The 21,588-nt window shown below is 43.6% G+C and overlaps 1 protein-coding gene across 1 annotated transcript; it reads right to left on the reverse strand.

Annotated features, from left to right (window-relative positions):
- Window positions 1-6,461: 6,461 nt before the first annotated feature.
- Window positions 6,462-21,220, reverse strand: LOC121301045 (mitochondrial import inner membrane translocase subunit TIM44-like). Its single transcript, XM_041230132.1, has 13 exons — window positions 21,142-21,220; window positions 20,029-20,136; window positions 19,589-19,762; window positions 19,306-19,386; window positions 18,606-18,755; window positions 17,962-18,098; window positions 17,459-17,544; window positions 15,910-16,002; window positions 15,322-15,446; window positions 14,272-14,322; window positions 14,006-14,095; window positions 13,387-13,497; window positions 6,462-8,718 (listed from the first exon to the last, which is right to left on the reverse strand). The coding sequence occupies exons 1-13, from the start codon at window positions 21,169-21,171 to the stop codon at window positions 8,599-8,601; spliced, it is 1,356 nt and encodes a 451-aa protein (XP_041086066.1). The 5' UTR covers window positions 21,172-21,220; the 3' UTR covers window positions 6,462-8,598.
- Window positions 21,221-21,588: the final 368 nt, after the last annotated feature.

Consider the following 21,588-nt stretch of genomic DNA (forward strand, 5'->3'; position numbering starts at 1 on the left):
GGCTATCTTTCCGCTTTTGCCTCTTTTTCCTTGTGACCGGCTGTGTGCCATTAACAAACACCGAGCTTAGTTAATATCTAATACATGACGAATCAGCAAGATGCACAGCCCTCTAATGGGACCGTTAAGAGATCTGTCACACTTCACCATGTGGGAGATTGAGTCCACTTCACCGACTGATATAATTATAGGAATCAAAGCTCATTTCTCCGTTGAAGACATTCAAAATGACTTCAGTCAAAGAATTCTCGTTTCATCTATTTTACGTTTCGTTGAGCGTTTCTACTTGTTAGCTCTATTATAAGTTTAATAGTTACAAATGAAGTACGTGGTTTTATTTTTGTTTTTTTTTTGGTTTTTGTAAGCCGGTAGCTTTTGTAGTCTGCAGTATTCAAAACACAGTTAAATAATTTAGTAGTTTGCCTGCATCACAGTTTAACGCATTATACAATTAAAAAAATAAATACAAATCATAAACGCATGCTGTATGGAATTTGATACATCACAGTTAGACTTTTTCGTTAACAAAATTAGAGTAAGTTATCATAACAATATACAGCAATTAAAGAGAATTTTTCCAACAGGATTCCAGTTTAAAAAAAATGACTGTTACTGTCGGACAGGCTGTAGTGTGGGTTCGGGGTACAGTGAATATGGGCATGTAATAAAACAGGACTATTGGTAAACAAAACTTTTAAAAATTGTTTCGCTGCATTTAGAAAACGAAATGAAAACAGCAACCAGGGCAGCAGCAGTGAAAACACATGATGAAAACTGGCAAAAACAAAAGCAAAAATGACTGGCAAATGAATATGATGTATGAGAGTAATTAAAATCGCTCCATCCATAGAGAAAAATATGAAATGATATGGTTTAATAAAAACATCAAAAACTGGTCTCATGCCTTAGTTCGGTATCATAAATCAACACCATTAGCCAGAGGGATTGGATTTCAACACATTAATGGACTCTGTGTTGATATTTGAGGCACTGTACTATTTTAAATGAGTTAAATGAAATGTGATATACTAAATATTAATGTGTTCACGGGAGGACTCACAGACTTGCCCAGCCTGGCTCAAAACATGTTAACGCAGCATGCATTTCTAAAACTTGCTTAAAAGTCTATTCACAGAACTGTGCATTAACAGTATTGTTGCACTTTGCTTGAAGTGCATCCACTATCTATACGGACAGCTGTGCTACAGTGGGGAAGGAGTCGCCAGGGCTATGTTGCCGGCTGTAAGTTACCCAAAGGGACCTGCCTAAAGAGATGCAGGTGGCAAGAACACAGAAAGCCAAACCAACCTGTCCTGTGTGCATTACTCCCTCGAACCCTGGCTTGTGTCTTGTTCACTGGATGCGTGTGCTAGCCCACCCCCACTTTCTCCCCACTATCGCTCACTCTCCGGCTGACAGCCTCCTCTCGGCCACCTTGCACAGCAGGGAAAGCCGACAGAAACATCTTCCTCCTCCCTGTGTATATTTTAAACTCCTAATTACTAGTCACTGCATAATAAATTCTCCTTAGCGCTTCTACTATTAGCCTGACCTCCATTAATACAGATCACAGCGGTGCCATTTACAGTGTGTCTGTCATTCCTAGGCTATTACAAGAACAATTTTAAATTACCCTAGCACATGCACGAAGGAGTACATCAGCTCTCTGTCAAAAGTGGACTTGTTTGTCTTGCTATATTTTGGCTTTTTTTTTCTACATTTCCTTTGATTTTCATTCCACTGCTAAGCATTGCGGAGGTGTAGTTCTGTTTCCTCGCTGGGAGCAGAGTCTGTCTTCCACAGGTCAACAAAACAGTGACATAACAGACAAGGGGCCTGTGTTCCACTGCGCTGTATTGATATGGCGTATTCCCCAAGTTCAGAACTCATACATTACCATTTCTGCGTGTCTTATTGGGATATAGAAGTAAAATGTGCAGTTTCTACACAATTTAACGTGGGGAAAGTAATAATAAAAAAAAAATCCAGGCTAAGGAAAGCATGCTGATTTTTTCTGGAAGTCCCTCAAACACAATTTACACCAGAATGTATGAACTGGAGGAACGCGCCTCGGTCACGCTGCAGATGCGTTTTCTCTATATGTCTTATCAATAACTGTAATGATGATTGAGTTCCCATTAAATTACCTTTCACGCTGCCACAGCGACCCATCAATTATCTCACTGCGGGGTGCTGCTAACACTGCGAGGGAGAGACAGGATGTATAGGTCCCAACCCGATCCCCACAGAGATTTCTCAGCTGGAGTTTATTTTAACTGGAACATTTTTTTCAGCATTATCATTTTATTTCTGTAATGAATTTTACAGCAAACTTAACCCCGCGCAACCTCTCCTGAACAAATAAACCGACACGCGCTACCCTTCTCCTCGCGTCTTGTTTGCCTCATTTTCATGTGCGTTTTAACAGCTGCGCAAGCTCAAGAGACGCGACGAGTTATTAATCATTTATAATTAATTTAGTTTTATCTGTACTCAGTTGCCAGCCAAGCATGTTAAATTACAGAGGGAAAAGAAATCCCACAAGATTAATGATTTTTGCATCTAGAGCCCTTAACCACGTAAATGGACCAAAACGCTCATTGAAATCAAACAGCTTAGTTAAACTTTAAAGCAAGCTGAGCAACCCGTTTAACTCAAACCAACATTGCTCAAAAGAGCTAACTTCCCGACGTTTCAGTGTGTTTAAAATACCCCTGTCGAGGGAAAGTGTGTTTGAAAACAGTGGAGGTACTTGAAGGCTTTTGATGCCACGTTAACCGCACTCCCTTATTTCTATGTCAATCCGTTCGCGTGATTACACACAGCAAGTGGGTGTACGAGGAGAATGGAGAAACAGAAAATAACACCCAACAGAAGAGTATAACCTTTTCGCAGTCAGTTTTCAAAGAGCAAGTCAAGCCACTGCAGCTTATTTACAGCTGAAGCAGCGCATTTTTACAGCAAGCTTGGACTGCATAGCTAGGAGAGGCTTAGGTCAAGCTGCTCCGCCGCTGGGGACCACACGAGGAGAATGAGTGGTTTGAAGCTCAGGGTCTGGCTTTAGGCAATCTATAAAGTAGACAACAGCAACGGACTAATTAACCTTCACATACCAAAACAAGCACACCACCTTTAACCAGTCTACAGTCTCTGTACAATTCCACAACACTGCTGAATACTGGTGCAGGACACACTAGGGTTCTGCTGTGTTACATGAAACCTACATAGCTTGTATCTATTAGTCCATATGGAGAACCTTGAACTGTGCAAGTAATCAACTAAACTTATAATAAAATATCGTTTGAGTACTGGCAGCTTTCCATATGACAAAGCAGGGCGGGGCGTCTCCTCCAGGCCTCCCCTTCGTGTGCAGTTTCAACCCTAAGCTGCAGCGTTCTAGGAAACCATCCTACAGACCAAGGCAGCTGCCAAACACATACTGGTCTTCAGATTAGGAATCAGTTTGAATTGAATTATTCACATCTCTTACTGCTGCCCTCTGCTGGCTGCTTGTCCTGCCACGAGAACCCCGCCCCCTTGGGTTTGAAGCCATCCCTATGGAACTGGCCTTTCTACCAATGCAGTCTGTTTGAATAATGCAGCTTATACACACAGTTACTTAACTTGAACATTTCACAGACAAACCATAGAATAATATATGCGCTGTGTATACAGTTCCATCAAAGTAGCAGGAGGCAGTAATAAAGTACTGTAATTTACACCCTATTGACAGGAATAGGGAAGGAGTTTCCATTTTTTTTGTCCAGCCTGGTACATTACAATTGCCCTTTCCTTCGTTTTCCTTTGTGCCGACAGCTTCCGAAATGACTTTGCACTAAATCTTGAAATTAACAGCTTCCCTAAACAGCAGTAAACAGGGGAAGGAAGGAGGAACACGGTGTTACTGAAATCAATTGAAATGAGTTTGTTCTTTTCTGGAGTAAAGATGGGTGTCTGGCGAGGAATCTGCCTCCACAATTAGAGGGGTCAGTGCGTGCAGTAAGGTGTCTGTGCCAGGGCTTGGGGATGATTATATTACATCGAGATGATTGGAACATTTCTGTAGTCTGTCTCATGGAATACAGAATGCGAGTTAGCATGTTCTTTTAAACAGCCTATTAAGAGGCACATTTCATGCATCTGTTAGCACATGTTCCAATAGAGGGAATTGCTAGGAAACAGAAATGGGCACATAATGATTTATTGTCAATAATGTGCACGTAAGGCCAGTCATGCAACTCAGACAGGACAAAGGGTTCAATATTTTGATGTTGCTATTTCACCAACTCTCGAAATTTACTTCAAGCCTCCCCATGAGAACGTTACTGAACTGTCTACATGTGGCTGAATGCAACATTTAAAAAGGTAGCACTAGGAAATATGGTCAGGCAACAGGATTGCAAAGAGGGAGCGAGGATATGATCCTATACTTAACAGACAATTTGTTTTTAAGTGTTGTGCAGGAGTCGATTAACATTCAGAACTGCAAAGGGCAGGCTTGCACAGTCCGCTGCTCTTAAGAACAAATCCTTGCTAATTTGCACTGCGTTACTTTATGGAACATTAAGCATCTTTTGTTCTTTCTCTCTGATATTTGAGCGCATCTTTTGTTTTTTACTTTGTAGCTTCCATGGTTGCTGGAGTAATTTTATTTATTTTTAAGCTCTGACCAATTCAGTTTCATACACTACTGAAATCAAAAGCAGCAGTTTAGCGTGACCCTCTACAGAGCCCTGTGATTGGTCAGAAAGGTTACTATCATGGAGAATACAAGAGACAGTCTGATACAATTTAACTTGTTTTTTTTTTGTTGTTGTTTTTTTTTTTAAACAAGATATATTTTAATATTGGGATTGAGTTACAATTCCACGAATCTGATAATGGGAAAATCACGTCAGACCCTCACTGAAGAGAAAAACCAACTGAAGCATGATTAGCTCTCTCTATTCAGCTACCTCTTGAAACTGCATTAATTCTAATTCTATTGCATTTTATTTGCACAACAGCAGCCTGAATACCGTCCTCTCAGTGAACCTTTTTTCTGGTGAAGAGATATTAAAAACCTGTCTTTGGGAATAATGGAGCTGACAGGACGCCTTCTCTGTCCAGTTGGTTTGTTTTGTCCTGCTCCTACCTCTTCGCTTTCACAAAGTAACTTGCATCAAGGATGAACTGCACTAGCTTACTTAACATAGCAGGTTCACAGCGTTTCTCCATGCAACCTGAGCTCTCTCTTACACAATTATGAGCACTTAGAAACGCGAGATAAAAATTCCTTTTAAAAAGACAGACCATGCTGAATACACACGCTATAGATTTAGTCACTCTCCACCAACCAGGGAAGTTATTTTGAACGCACCATCATGTGTTTGATATTTACCAGGTCGAAAAACTCGCATGCAAAAAATAAAAGAAATCTAGAGCAACAGCACTCAAAAACAAAGCCAGACAGGATAATGGATATCCCGCACTAGTGTCTGGAGGACAGATCAATTAATAGGGTAGAAAGGTGAATGGATGATAGCAGGCAGGGACCACACCAATACATGCTCGATCAGAAGACTGAAGGATGGATAGACCCCAGTAAAAAAAAAAAAAAAAAAAAAAAAAACTGTACAAAAACTGCAATGGATCGAAGGCCAGAGGGAAATGCATGGCCGGGGGAGACCAAGGCTTTGGGTTTGATAAGGCTCCAAGAAGCAGCGGTTTGAAACAATAAAATCAATAGCGTTTGAACAAATCTGCACGTCCCGAGAGCGAACCAAGAAAAGAGCGAATAACAAAAGGCGGTCAGGCGGCTATGGCTGAACACTCAAGACAGCATTTGGCCTTCTAATTTTAGACCCGTAAAACAAAAAAACACACAAGAGAATGCAGCATTTTCAAAGAGTAAGAATGCCCCCCCCCCCCCAAACACTAGCCCTTTGTTGCCCGTAGGATCAGTGTGAGCAATGGGGCCGCTGCCCGAGAGCTGCCGCGTCAGCAGGATAGAAGCTGGGGGGATTTATCACACAGGACAGCGGTGAAATAACCTGGCTAGTTAAGAAGAATATGAATCAAAGCGTGTGTTACACTCATTTATTACCTCCCACCCCAGCTTCAAGGCCAGCACTGCCTGCCATCAATCTGTGGGACAGACGCCCTGTCAACCGCTGAACAGGGTTCCTGAGGGGAAGCTGAAGTACTGGCCAGGCGTGGGAGGACTGGGAGGTAAAGTGGCTTAGCGGTTAAAACCAGAGGCAGTGCTGTCATTTAAAGTCCAGAAAAGATGACCCCTACAGATTTTATTCAATTTTTTTTTTTTTTTTTAAGTTTCTTCGAACCACTGGAGAGGCTTTTGTCTCGGTTTTACGTCTCATGACCCTGTCATTCAGAACTGTGCTTCACATATTAATTCTAAAGTTTTTTTTTTTTTTTTTTTTTTTTTTTTTTTATAATATAAAAACAGGGCTGGCAATAAGACTCCTATTGCATAGCAGTTTCACCCATTCCAGGTTTTACTACGAGCTTGGTTATCCACCATGTATACAGTAAAACCAGGATCAAACTGCTATGCAATGGGAGTATTATTTCCATCCCTGCAAAAACAAAAACAGGGACAATTTTCTGGGCAAAAGCTACAGAGACAAGACTCCACATGTTTTCTGTTCAAATGAGTTTACACTGGTTAAAAACACCAGCATGGATGTTTATTTAATACAAACAATACACAGAGACCGCGCGTTCCCATGTTGCAGAACTGGTGCTGCAATACACAGTCAACACAAGGGGCAGGCTACCAACATACAGGGGCAACGTTCTGCTGGAAAATCTCTCCCCAGGGAAGAGAAGCAAATGGTTGTCTGTTTGCACCAGTCACAGCTCTGACAAAAATACATAAGAGTTCCACCACACCCAACAGAACCCCACTTACTTTGTTTTTCAAGATCTATTGGTATATAAAAAACAATTTAAAAAAAGTTGTTAAACCATCCTTTTTCTCTTTAAAAAGGGCACAAATACAGCAAATTAATTCCTGTAAACGAATGGATGAGGCAGCAAGATTGATTCAGAAACACAGGAAAAGCAGCTATGGTTTAGAGGAGGAGAGCCCAGGTATCAGGACTCAATCTTCTTCACCTCTTGGAAGTTTTGTTCGGTAATCCATCGCTGTTTTTCCTATGAACAGCCTGTTACCAGAATGTGTGCCTCTATCTTACAGGAAAGCACCGGACCCACGACTGGATGGCAACTCGCATTACAGGAATTATTACACTATATCCACGTCCTTTAAGCCACTGGGGTCTGACTAACTCTCAAGTGCTCACCTACACGTCTCGGACAAAACAGTGAATTGTTAGAACCTCAATCTTGAGAACCTTTATCGACATCAAAATACAGGTGGTTTAATGGAATCTCCCGACACACACAAAGACCACTAACCCAGCGCGTGTGTGGTACAGTTCAGCAGAGTCTCAAAGAACGCAATGTGCATCAGCGACATACATACCCTCTAGCAAAGGGTCACAGTAAGGTCACAGTCTCCTACATTCAAAGCATGCTGAAAACCTCAGAATGCCATGCAGTGGCAGCAAAACTGGTCAAGCAGTTCCCCAGATTTACCCTTCAAATCGATCTGTTAAAAGGTACGTCACCCACACCTACATTGCCAGCCTGTGGAATGACGTCCTGCAGTAAAAGTTCATGCAAGGATATAGTCTTCATTAGTGCACCATAAGCTAGATTGTGATGTTTGTGGTACCCAACCCTGCAGGGGATACCTAATACTATAGTAATGAGATAAGTTTACAATGTGAAAAAGCAAGTGACCCACTATGGCAGTCCTGTTAAATGTCAGCAGAATTCTTGTGTTGGAAACCAAATTCAGGAGCTTTTAATCTCCTCTTTAGAAATGCAATGAGACCCAGGGTGCTCACAAAACAGCATCCCTCTAAGGGATCTGCAAGAGTTGATGCAAAACCACACAGACAAACAGGCATCCACGCTTGACACCCAATATGCTTTGACACAGTTTGGTACAACTGCCAGTCTCTGTTTGGATAAGATCTTGAAGCTTGAACAGTGTACTCTGTAAAAGCCTTTCAAGCAGAGACTGACATTTGTGCCAAAGTGCGTGCAGTCGACCAAATTCATCTCGCATGCAACCCAAGCCTCCAGATGTTGGATTCTGTCCAACTCTCATCATCCTGGAAACTGGCAAACTCTGTGTGCGTTCGAGTTTCAAAAGCAGCCCTTATTTAAAACCTCATTATATTATGGCACCATAACCCCCCCCCCCCCCCCCCCCCCCAAAAAAAAAGTCCTATTTGACTTGACGTGCATGGTAGCTGTGTTGGGCACTAAGATACAATGGCATGGCCAGTGGCCAGCGAGTCTCCATCTGGGTGTAAACTGCTCCAGTGGCCCTCAAAGACTTTACAATCCCATGGTCAAACAGACCAGCACTGTGTCCCGAGGGCGAGCCACGGGCACTGAAGGCAGTGGAACTGAACAGCAGTCTGGGGCAGTGTTTGTAGGGCCGCTGCCGGGACTTGAGGAGCCGTCCACCCCCCCTGCAACGCTGTGGCCCCTGGCCCTGGGCGAGAGAGGGGCCCCTGCTCAGAGGACCTGCTCCTGACTGGAGGCGGAGATGTCCAGCAGTCTCCAGGCTGCGGAGGGGTTCAGTTCGTCCTGATCGCGGCACAGCGCCCACACATACATCATCCGCAACACCTTCTCCTGGGGGCACAAGCACAGGGAGAGCAGTTAGAGAAGCAGGCAGGGTCACACGAGGCGTGCTGGATTCCATTCAGTTTTCCAAATGGTTTTTTTGAATGTCAACATAGGGAAAATGTTGGTAACCAATCAGGTAACTCAGAATAAGAAGCCGTCCTTTAGTTTAAAGTACCCGACTCCAGAACTATCATGTATTACGAATCACATCCCCATTGGAAGCCATTCAGAGCAACTCCACTTACAATGTTGCTGAGAGTGTAGATCTCAATGAGAAAGCATTGAAAACGTTTAAACCACAACAGGTTCTATAATAAATATCAGCTTTTCGTCTTTTTTTTAAAATTTAGATTTGACTTAAATCTTGATAGCTACCTCTAATCAAGTTGAGCGCGTACTCGCTTGGTCTCCTTGAATGACAGACTCGACACAAAGAACATAAGAACATAAGAAAGTTTACAAACGAGAGGAGGCTATTCGGCCCATCTTGCTCGTTTGGTTGTTAGTAGCTTATTGATCCCAAAATCTCATCAAGCAGCTTCTTGAAGGATACCAGGGTGTCAGCTTCAACAACATTACTGGGGAGTTGATTCCAGACCCTCACAATTCTCTGTATAAAAAAGTGCCTCCTATTTTCTGTTCTGAATGCCCCTTTGTCTAAACTCCATTTGTGACCCCTGGTCCTTGTTTCTTTTTTCAGGCTGAAAAAGTCCCTTGGGTCGACACTGTCAATACCTTTCAGAATTTTGAATGCTTGAATTAGGTCGCCACGTAGCCTTCTTTGTTCAAGACTGAACAGATTCAATTCTTTTACCCTGTATATGCATATGACATGCCTTTTAAGCCCGGAATAATTCTGGTCGCTCTTCTTTGCACTCTTTCTAGAGCAGCAATATCTTTTTTATAGCGAGGTGACCAGAACTGCACACAATATTCAAGATGAGGTCTTACTAGTGCATTGTACAGTTTTAACATTACTTCCCTTGATTTAAATTCAACACTTTTCATAATGTATCCGAGCATCTTGTTAGCCTTTTTTATAGCTTCCCCACATTGTCTAGATGAAGACATTTCTGAGTCAACAAAAACTCCTAGGTCTTTTTCATAGATTCCTTCTCCAATTTCAGTATCTCCCATATGATATTTATAATGTATATTTTTATTTCCTGCGTGCAGTACCTTACACTTTTCTCTATTAAATGTCATTTGCCATGTGTCTGCCCAGTTCTGAATCTTGTCTAGATCATTTTGAATGACCTTTGCTGCTGCAACAGTGTTTGCCACTCCTCCTACTTTTGTGTCGTCTGCAAATTTAACAAGTTTGCTTACTATACCAGAATCTAAATCATTAATGTAGATTAGGAATAGCAGAGGACCTAATACTGATCCCTGTGGTACACCACTGGTTACCACACTCCATTCTGAGGTTTTTCCTCTAATCAGTACTTTCTGTTTTCTACATGTTAACCACTCCCTAATCCATGTACATGTGTTTCCTTGAATCCCAACTGCGTTCAGTTTGAGAATTAATCTTTTGTGCGGGACTTTGTCAAAAGCTTTCTGGAAATCTAAATAAACCATGTCATATGCTTTGCAATTATCCATTATCGATGTTGCATCCTCAAAAAAATCAAGCAAGTTAGTTAGACACGATCTCCCTTTCCTAAAACCATGTTGACTGTCTCCCAGGACCCTGTTACCACATAGGTAATTTTCCATTTTGGATCTTATTATAGTTTCCATAAGTTTGCATATAATAGAAGTCAGGCTTACTGGTCTGTAGTTACTTGGTTCAGTTTTGTTTCCCTTTTTGTGGATCGGTATTACGTTTGCAATTTTCCAGTCTGTCGGTACCACCCCTGTGTCAAGAGACTGCTGCATGGTCTTGATTAGCGGTTTGTAAATTACTTCTTTCATTTCTTTGAGTACTACTGGGAGGATCTCATCCGGCCCAGGGGATTTGTTTATTTTAAGAGCTCCTAGTCCCTTTAACACTTCTGCCTCAATTATGCTAAAGTTATTTTAAACCGGATGACATGTGGGGCATGGTGTCAGTATCTTCCTTTGTAAAAACTTGTGAAAAGTAATCATTTAATATATTTGCTATTTTTTTTCTTCATCTACGATTTTGCCATTTGTATCTCTTAAACATTTAATCTCCTCTTTGAATGTTCGCTTGCTGTTGTAATATTGGAAAAACATTTTGGAATTGGTTTTAGCTCCCTTAGCAATGTTCATTTCTATTTCTCTCTTGGCCTTTCTAACTTCCTTTTTGACTTCCTTCCTTTTTAGAGTGTGTATACAGACCATGAATTAAATCTGAACATTAAGAGAAAGGACCTCACGTTGTATAGTTGCTAATATATAAACACCAAGGCTAAGATCCAACTTTCACAGGCATATTTCTGATGAAACGCTGGTGGCAATGTAATGCCTGGGGAATGTTATGCTATTAAAACACCCCTAGTTTACACTGCTTACAGTTTGTGGACTTTGAGACAGATTGAGACAGAGAAAGCCAAGGGACTGGGAGCGAGGCAGCGTGCCTCAACACATTCCAGACTCGGCAACAAACCCTGATCACAGCCAGACACTGAACCAGCATCCCTGCTGAGTGGAGAATTCGGAACATTCTTTTTTAAAATTACCAACATCCCACAGTTCATAAAGCGAGCAGATTTACTGTCCCTGGAAGGAAGACAGACAGTAACTGGACTATCTGATCAGTATCTCAAGAATAAGGAGAGAGCAGGAAAGCTTTTTAGCTGGCTCTGTCGCTGCCACGTCATGTAAATCAGACATACTTAACCCAGCCGCTGCAACCCGTTTTAACTCTCTCTACCTCCCCCTCTCCCCACCCAGGTTTATACCCACACCAGACCCCTCAGCCACACAGCACGCCTGCCGCGCCGACACACTGCTCACCCCCCCACCCCTCAGTTTCACTGGGGGCCACACAGCTTATCCCATGCCACTCCGGTGAACACAATGGAATTATCTAAGATAAGCACATGATGCGCATTTTTAAAATCTGTATTCATTAAGAGAGAGTCAGTTTTATTAAATCCTGCCGCTGTCAGATTTTTTCCCCATTCCTTGAGGTATCAGCCGACAGCTATAGAACGTGGCTATAAATTGTAATGGGCCAGAGAGCCAGCAATCCCAGCCCTGCCTGCCCCTCTGTCTGCCTGCCTGCCTGCCTGCCTGCTAATCCCCCATCGCCAATGCACTGACAACCCTGTGCTCTCCGAGCTCGCTGGGCAGTCTGCCTGTCTGCTGGGGGGTGAGTAATACACAGCTTGGATCACTCACTTTTTAGAGTAAATAATTCAATCCAGCGTGGGATTAAGGTAAATTAAACTGAATCACCACCAGTTGGCTTGCATCACATCATAAGCCTCGGAAGTGCAATCTCAGAGCCCAGGGAGGAGGGGCGGGGGGGCAGGCGGGCAGTGCGGCGCGACTTGCTCGTTAGTAAAGGCAGTCCAAATCTGCACGTAATGGATTTTTACCGACAGAAATGCTTGATATATTACATTGGAAATACCTAACCAACACATTGATTGATTTGAATTTGTCTACTTGATTTACATTTTTAGAAGCCATTATTAATACAAATACTAAACGCAGCAGATGCTCCCACAGAACACTCTGCAGATATCCACTTAATTTGCCACCGATCTGGACTGCCTCTTCTCATTAAGAACTTGAGAGGCAGAGCTGATTAATCAAGAGACCTGGGGCCCTATTCACAGAACTTAAAGGACTGTTAATGTTTTTGGCACAGTTTTTCTTTTTTTTCTTTTTTTTTTTTAAAGTCCATTGTGACATTTTAAATTATGTTTCCTGTGTATGGACCTTTATTCGGCTGTTTTAGAAGGTTAGTGGTTCATTCTCATTTTTACGTTTTATTTATTTATTTTTTTAAGCACGGATTAATCTAAGATTAATATACGATTCCAGAGTTTTTTGAAAAGGAAAACTAAGCCTGCCTCAAACAGTTAAGAAAAGGTTTCATGAACTGTTAATCAAAATGGGCAGCCCTGAACAAATAATCCACCCAACCCCAACTCCCCTCTCCCTCTCTCAGCCCCAGCCCTGGAGAGCAGGGAGAGGGTGTGAGTGGGCGTGGGAGGAAAGGGGAGAGGTTTCCCTGGGTCCCCCTCCAATTAAGACCCCCCCAAGACCCACCTCTTCCCAGGGGATCAGGGTGGGGTTCTCCCCCCCAGGTATCTCCCACACTCAAACAGTAGAGTGTGGGGTCCTATATCACCCCCAAACCCTTCTCTCCCTCCTAAACCCACAAAGAGGGTGTGAGTGGGCGTGGGGAGGAAAGGGGAGAGGGGAGGGGGGGGGAGAGGGTGGGGAGGGGAGAGGGTGGGGTTGGGGTGGCCTTGGGGACGCGCGATACCACCCACCCCTTTCACCCCTCTCCACACCCTCCCTGGGGGGGTTGGGTGGGGGGAGAGGGAGAGAGTGGGGGTCCGAGGAGAGGAGAGGGGTGGAGTGTGGCGTGGGGGGAAATCTCCCAAGGGCACCTGGGAGAGGGGGGGGAGGGGGAGAGGGTCCCCTCTCCAATTCCTCTCCCCTCTCCCACCCTTCCCCTCTCCCACCCCCAACCCCAACTCCCTCTCCCAACCCAACCCAACAAACACCCTCTCCCACAGCACTTACAGGGTCACCCTCCACCACCTCTCCCTTGGGGCCACGGATCACCATGACCAGATGAGCCTGAAACGTGATGATCAGCACCGGGCCCTGCTCCATCATCTTCCCCAGGGCCAGCTGTGAGAGAGGGAGCGTGGGGTTTAACAATCAACACACACACACACACACACACACACACACACACACACATTGAGGTTCAGGCTTGGGGCCAATTCCCAATTCCATTTCCCTTTTAATCAATTCCAATACATCACCGATTGCAATTGCAATTAACAGTATTCTGTTAAAGTGAGCTTCAAGCAATGGTAACAAATTAGTGAAATTGAAGTCACTGTTAGTCAATTAAATTGGCTTCAAATGAAAGCAGCTGAGCAATCACATCCCTTATTAATGTCTCTAAAATATCAAATTCCTATTCTGTCGAATGAAACAATTTTAATCTTAATAGTCAATCTTCTTTCAACAAAGCATACTCCAGCTACCAGCGTTGACCTTTGAGGTGACTCTGCACTGAGAATAAAGGCTGGGTTTAGGTATGCTACAGTACATGGATTCTGAATAATGTCTTGTGACAAACGCCTGGGCACAGTGTCCACAAAACTCTTCTGAATGGCGAGACACTCACGTCAATGTTGTCAATGTCCAGGACCTTGGAGTGGAACATCAGTCCCATGGCCCGGGCTTGCGTGATCGGGTGAGCCAGCTGGCTGTAAGTCTGGCAAAGAGGACAGAGAATCACAAAAATCACCTCTTGGGCGTGAAGTGCCTCACACACTGCCAGCTGCAGGCCTAAGCTTGTAACCTCTTCATTATTATTGGTCCATTAATAAAAGATTCACCAATAGGACATTGAGAAAAGTACCAGGAATCAGATCTGAAGTTTCAACTCACAGCTTCGTAACACCAGTCCTTCAGGACATCCAGCTCTCCTCGGATCATAGCCTGGAGACAGAGAAGGGAGGAGCTGCAGGTTTACTAGTATTACACCTCCTTAGTGTTTCACTGGTCTTAATTGTCACATGCACTAGTTCTGCACCAGATCACACCCCCATCACATAAACTAAGGCTATAGATCTTAACTGATTACATGTTGAAAACTGCCTACCATTTAAAACTGCAAATACATTTTCAAGGACAAAGAAGACTTATTTATTAATTATAACTTAATTATTTATAGGCAGACTCCCATTGCACAGCTGTTTGATCCATTCCTGGTTTTATTAGGAGACACACCTGAGCTTGTTACCTGTACACTGTGGCTAATCAAGCTGGTAGTGAACCCTGGAATGGGGGAAACTGCTATGCAACAGGAGTCTTATTTCCATCTCTGATAGATACTGTATACAGAGTAGTGCAAAGTTTTAAAATATAAAAAAAAAAAATCAGTGAAACATCTTAAAATCAATAAATAAATACAAGATAAAACTGAATATTTTGGGTTGCAGGGTTAGTAAAATGCTACACCGTTTGCTTTTTCATTTACCGTTTAAACCTTTACACCCTAATATAAACAGCACCCCATCATTTCAGCTTTCCACTGCGAACCTACAGCTTAACACACTGTATCCTGCAAATCTTCTGTTTTGTAAGCTTTCTGATTGCTTTACAAAGTCCTCCCCAGGCAGATGAGATGACCTTCCTTTGCCCTCTCTCTCTCTCCCTCTCCCAGTCTCTTAACAGCAGGTCTGAGTTCCTGAGTAGAATTGCAGACTTAACAGGGTGACCTGAATTCATCTCAATGGCAACAGCCTTGGGGCGACAAGCAAGACTGCCCTCCTTATGCAGGCCACGCAGCAGAAGAGCGCAGTGTGAAAGCAGAACAAGATGTCTTGACTAAGTGCATGCCAGCAGGAGTGCTGGGGGCTTCGTTCTCTTTTGTCTTTGCGTGATCCGATGTATGTGCACACACACAGGCCTTACGGAACAAGCCAGGGTCCCTACCTCCAGGATATTGGGGATAATGTCCTGCTCGCACTGCTTCAGGAACACGTCTTTATCGAACGTGGGATCCACTTTGAGGATCTCCGTCAGAACCTCGGACATTTCCGTTTTGGAAAATAACCCGCCTGTTTAAATAAATAAATCAAGACAATTATTTCCTCGACACCCAAAAAAAAAACAACAATCAATGTATTAAGTGAGGTCAGTAGGGAGGTATTGGTGTTTCTTTCAGTAAATCAGAAACACTTTGATCTTGTATAGGTCGGGAGTTCTATTTAACTTCATGGTTGTTTATTAACCTTTTCTCCCCTGAAAATCACTGAAGTGTTCTATCCTTGATATGACTTCATTCACAGTCCTGACTATCAAGTCGTCAAACCAAGTTAAAAGACTAAACATACACATCAGTGACGTGTCTTACTGCTATAAAAGCATTTGTCTAGCAGTCCAGCGAGGGCTGCAAGAATGGACGCGAACAGCAGCATATAACTCCTGTGTGCACAAGATCGAACCGCCCTATAAATCCAAAGTCTAAACGTTTGCCACTGGAATTTCTGGCTGTCTGCGGCTGCCGAGAGGGAGGGTTACCTATCATGTCTGTGACTTTGTCCGTGACGGCCCGGGAGGCGCGGATGAAAGCGTTGTCACTCTCATCGTACTTCATTTTCATCTCGAAGAACCCTGAGGGAGGAGAAGGAGGAGAAGGGAGAAAAATAAATGAGAAAGCTCTGGGACAAACCCATTCTAGAAGACTTTAAAATAACAAAACAAAGCAGAAATAAAATCCTTAAAAAGATCATGCAATACCATTCTGCACATCAAAGAACAAATCAAAACTTACAAAACTATAAAGCCGTGGGAACACAAAGCCACTTTGTGGATTGGAACCTGGTTTCAGGCCACTGCACTGCACACCAGGGGAGACTTGGGGTTTGAAACAGCAAAGCTGCCTCAGACTAGGTCTCCCAGACCCAGGTTTCAAGCCACTGCTCCCGACAAAAAAGCTTCTCAGCTTAAGAAATCAAGTCACACAGATGAACGACGAAGAAGGAATCAGTCAAGTGGTTACTTTCTTATAGTTTATGAATGGGTTTTGAAGGAAACAGCTGCTGCTGTTCATTAATGCTGACGGCAGAGTCTTTGGTAACCTGCGACTCTCCTAACCGTTGTAGATGTTCACATAGTAAACAGTAAACAGGTAGTTCTCTTGGAAGACACAGTGCAGTCTGGATATTCCTAACAGTGCTGCTGATGCTGTGACACTGACACACTGGCTCAGGCACTGGGAGCCCAGGAGTCTGTATACGATGTTAGATATACAAGCTTGTTAAAAACATTGTTTTCTGGCCCCGGAGAACCTCTGCCATGCTCTGCGCTCCAATTTCCCCCAGAGCTCGTTAGATTGGCTCATTAGCAGCAAGGTTAATGGGGAATAAACTGGAACTGGAGACTGTGTATCAGTCACAAGGTTCTGCACAGCTACAGCACATAATTATCTATTTTGTATTTCAATAAACAGTAATACTACACCCCAGGTCTAAAAAAGCTATACGGGTAGGGATGGAAATAAGACTCCCATTGCACAGCAGTTTCATCCTTTCCAGTTTTTAATACGAGCTTGATTAGCCACAGTGTGTAGGTAGCAAGCTCAGCTGTGTCCGATTAAAAACCAGCAACGGATCAAACTGCTATGCAATGGGAGTCTGCCTTTCATCCCTGTTTCTTAGAGAAGCAACAGCATCAGCAGTCACTATTATATTCTTGACAGGGACAGTTTAATAGGAAGTGCTTTTAGCCCCACCTAGTGGGCTCATATGGCACTGCATCTTCTTACAGGTCAGAATGTAACTTGAAGAAGCAGAAAGCGTCGTTTAACAAGCCCATACGAGACATGCTTTGAGAATTAGGAGCTTATGAATTCAGACAAATAGGCTGTCAAGTAGACAAACGTTTCAGTGTACTTGACACAGTGTGCAAGACACAGAAGTACACCGACATTACACGAACACAGCCACAGGCACTGTGCAGCGTAAGAACTGGCGCTCTGTTCCGTCAGTGGAAGGAGCAAGCCAGGAGGGCGCCCTCTGCTGTCAGCACAGAGAAAGACTCAAGATTGAGGAAGCAGGAAGAGCCTTACTATTGAAAACCACATTGTTGTCTTTGAAGTCCTTCCACTGCTGGTACCACTTGGAGTCCTTGTGCAGTACGACCCCCATGGCATCTCTGGAAAAGAGAGGGTGCAGGGTTAGCCATGCCCAGTCTCAGGACGCTACTAATTACTGCAATTCTTTACTGCAACCCTTTGCAATCGAGTACCCTTATTTTAAATGTTTAAAAACAAGAAAACAGATAATACACAGAATTTAATACAGCAGTAATAAATATATGAACAGCAATATCATATGCATCCAGTTGTAGCTGTACTCCCCAATTTCCTAGTTTCACATGTGATTCCTTCTCACTACACTGCTTACTGCACAAACCCAGTGCACAAGCTTGCAAACGGCTTGATGCACTCTAGAAAGACCCTTCTGGCACACACTAGGATGCATGCCTGTGCACTGCTATTGGGTTCCCAGCAGGTATCATTCTGCAGGATTATCCGACATTTATCGTGCTTGATGGAGTGCAGGGACCTACTCATTGGGTTCGAAGGCCTTGTCCTCTGCAGATCCGGACTTCCCCGAAAACTCGGTCCTCTTCCTCAGCCGGGAAGGGGGGCGGTACGAGCCCGTCTGTCCCAGGACATCAATCTCTTTCTTCACAGTCTCCACTCCCTGCAGACACAGACAGTGTTCAGTAAGGACAGGCAGGCAGCTAGTGTTCAATAAGGCAGACAATGTTCTGTATAGTGATTTCAGCTAAACACCCCACTGAATACAGTGCAGCATACAGATAACAAGCTGAAGTGCGTCTAATTAAACTCATAGTCAATCCAAGAATGAATCAGAATTTAATGCAGGAAAGGGAAGAAGACTCCTATTTCATAGCATGCAAGAAGAGTCTTATTCCCATGCCTGCATTCAAGTCAAAATACAAAAGCAAAATTGATTTTGGAAAATAATTAAGACATGCTCTCAAATTGCACCTGCCAAGTTTTGAAAATAACCCCTTTGTGTTGAGATCTTGTGCATTGCATTGGGTTAGGGGCAATATAATGCTTCAGCTCTGTGGTTCAGGGCTACACTAGGGGTAGTAGAATGCTCCAGCTCTGTGTTCATGGCTACATTAGGGTTTGTGAGAGTGCTGGTATTAAAACGCTCCAGGTCTGCTCTGGTTGTTACCTGAGAGATGGCTCGGAAGGCTCCGGTCCTGCCCAGTTTCTCTCCGCTCTTGCTCACAGACTCTGCTGAGTGTTTGGCTGTTTTGGCCGCCTCCTCCACCCCCTCTTTGATCTTCTTCCCGAGGTCCGAGCGGCCCACCTCCTCCAGACTCTGAGAACACAAACAGGGTTGGAGCCAAACTGTGGAGCACCAGAATTCCCACAGGAGAGCCAGGGGCAAAACACCAAAGAGATCAAACACACCTTACTTCTGGGGAAGTGGGTGCTTTACTACAGGTGTAAGGGACTGAAATACCCAATGGCAAGAAGTGGACCTGCAATTTGTGTTAACCAGGAATGGACAGTACAGAGCTCAGGGTAGTGATTATTTGATTCTTCAGAGAAGCTCTCCACAGGCAAGGGTGATTTGATGGTGGTGACAGGGCTAATTTACCAACAAGTGAGGAAACAGCTGCTTGGATTTGTGATGATTGCTGCTTCAAGCCACTGCTCCTGAGAAGAATCCAAGCAGCTGTTTCTTCACTTGGGATGGTAAGTTAGCCTGATCAACACTACCGTCCCCTCACATGGCATGTAATGCTATATAAAAGGCAAGGTGATGATGAGGTTCCCGATTGGACTTGCAGAGAGCCCACACAGACTTTGACAATGGCACAGCTGATCAGACAGGACAATCACAGACAAAGGCTCAACCGCCTCACCTCCTTCACAGTTTCCGACAGCTCTCCAAATTTCTTCTTTAGCACCTCTGATGTTTTCACAGTTTCTGATTCAATCGTTTTCTTGATTAAAAAAAGAGAACACTTTTACACAAAGCGATAAACCACCCTTCAACAAGACTGAGTTTAATTCTATATGTTTCACAATTTCTAATGAAGCAAGATTAAAATTGTGGTGTGCAGGGCTCCAAACAGAGAGTCACACCCTCCTCCCCTTTCTGTTCAGCCCTCACACACAGAACCACAGCGGCGTGGTGGGACTCACGTATTTCCGCCGGGCTTGCTTCAGTGCATCTGAATCCTCCAGTCTCTGAGCCTCCTCCCTGAACTTCTTGATGTTCTCCTTCATCTCCTTGTTCTTGTTGAGCTCCTGCTTGACGCTGTCCACGAACTCGGACAGGAAGCCTTTCCGCCCCCCGCCGCGCGAAGAGTACTGCACCTGGGGGAAGGGGGGGGGATCAGAACTCCTAAACCTGCAAGAGCTCAGCTAAACCACCACAGCAGCCTCCAAAGTCAATATTCATCCTACAGTCAGAACAAGCATTTCAGCACACAGGGGACGGAGTGCATGTCTTGCATGTTCTTTCTTTTTGACTCCACCAAAAATTTCACATAAACATTCACAGACCTCCTAAGCAAACATAACACAGTGAATGCATGGTGTTTCTCTAGGCATGTTATTTTGCAGCCTGCTTGCCCCGCTACCTGTGGCTGTGCTATGGGGGTCCTGCATATCCTGTACACGTGGGCTCTGTTGAAGGGGGACACATAGGATCGTGCAGACAGGACATGCACACTCCGTGCAATACAAAGCTGAAACACAAAGACAAGGAGCATTAGAACCCAGCACTTAAAAAAAGTTAATGAACCAATAGTTTCACAAAACATTAACATAACCTGAATGGAATACAAACATTAGATAGTATAGATCGTTACGTAATTATTTATGTAGTAAATAACATCACAAGCACAAACTGAGTGTAGTAACCAGCCTTTAAGTTCCTCCGCTGTGTGTTTTCAAACACACTTTCCCTTGATGAAGGTATTAAACATGCCGAACGTTGGCCAGTTGGTTCTTCTGAGCCAAAGACATAAAATCATACATGCACACAGTTGTGCGAGAATAGATCTGCTGGGTTTGCAATGCTTGCGTCACCTACAGAATGAGTTCGATTCCTCTAAAATGACAGCATTTATCAAGACAGCAACACGCAGACAGACCCTCCCTCTGCTGCGCTGCAATAACCAGAAAAGAGTGACAGCTACAAAAACGGGACATTCAAAAGTGGAGCATTTGGTTGAGATGAACTATTTTAAACTGTTTACAAACATAAGAGATTCGTCATTTTTACCTTCTTATGTATTCACCTTGTATGTGTATGTGTGTATGTGTGTGTATAAGTATGATGAGAATGTGACCCGCACTACATGCTGATGAACTCGTTGTCATTTAAGAGGGCGACATGCCGGTAGGTCGTTCGCAATCCCACTAAACCATCACATTAAGCCGCTAACTGAACAAAGCGACTCTGTGTAGACAGCCTTCGGATAAAAGGCGTAAAACGTATCCTAAACTGATCAGCATAGTGTTTCATTGAAAAATAGAACCTGGCTCTTAGTTGATGGTATTTAAAAAAAAAAACAGACGGCCCACTCTCAGCCCTGGCTGCAGTGTATCGTCTAGATCAGCATTCACATAGCCACTCGTTTGACAGTCATTCCTATTTCACAGGTGAGCTGCTGCTTTTTTATCATATTACAAAAATGTTTTTTAAGAAGATAACGGCAGCGTTTTCTGTTCGTTTTTTAAAATTTCACCTGGTAGCACCGACACAAGGAGGCCGACATCTTGGATACAATGTGTCTGACCTTTCAGCAGCTGACCTTTACGTCACTGCAACGCGAGGCGGGGCGGGGCGAGTAAAAAAAAATCAAAATGTTTACATCGAGGCATAAATAAATGCAGATCTTCTACAGCAGATGAAAGAACCTGTTGAAATTAAATCCCAAGTGACCACTTCGTATTTACACTGGTCTTGAAGAGCGAGCTGGTTATAATTACTAACTGTGGGATAAAAGCAATCGATTGTCTGCTCGCTAATGTCAGCACACCTGCACTGCAGTTTTATATGCTTCTTGGAAAAAAAACATTGTGTTCAAATTCTATAGCTGAGCTACCTTTTTTTCAGACCAAAATGGGGAGAATGAAAACTAATAGTGGGTGTTATCATGGTTGTTTATAGTGCATCTCTCTGGATTAATAAA

The sequence above is a fragment of the Polyodon spathula genome, chromosome 26 (assembly GCF_017654505.1).
Source record: "Polyodon spathula isolate WHYD16114869_AA chromosome 26, ASM1765450v1, whole genome shotgun sequence".
Classification (NCBI taxonomy): Eukaryota; Metazoa; Chordata; class Actinopteri; order Acipenseriformes; family Polyodontidae; genus Polyodon; species Polyodon spathula.

What these genes read in the sequence shown, in the direction of transcription:
- LOC121301045 (XM_041230132.1), bottom strand. Translation starts at nt 21,171, where the DNA reads ATGTCGGCCTCCTTGTGTCGGTGCTACCAG. An exon ending in CCTTCCGAGCCATCTCTCAG is followed by an intron (nt 18,099 to 18,605) that starts GTAACAACCAGA and finishes CTGTGTCTGCAG; the next exon opens with GGAGTGGAGACTGTGAAGAA. An exon ending in TGGACATTGACAACATTGAC is followed by an intron (nt 13,498 to 14,005) that starts GTGAGTGTCTCG and finishes CCTCTCTCACAG; the next exon opens with CTGGCCCTGGGGAAGATGAT.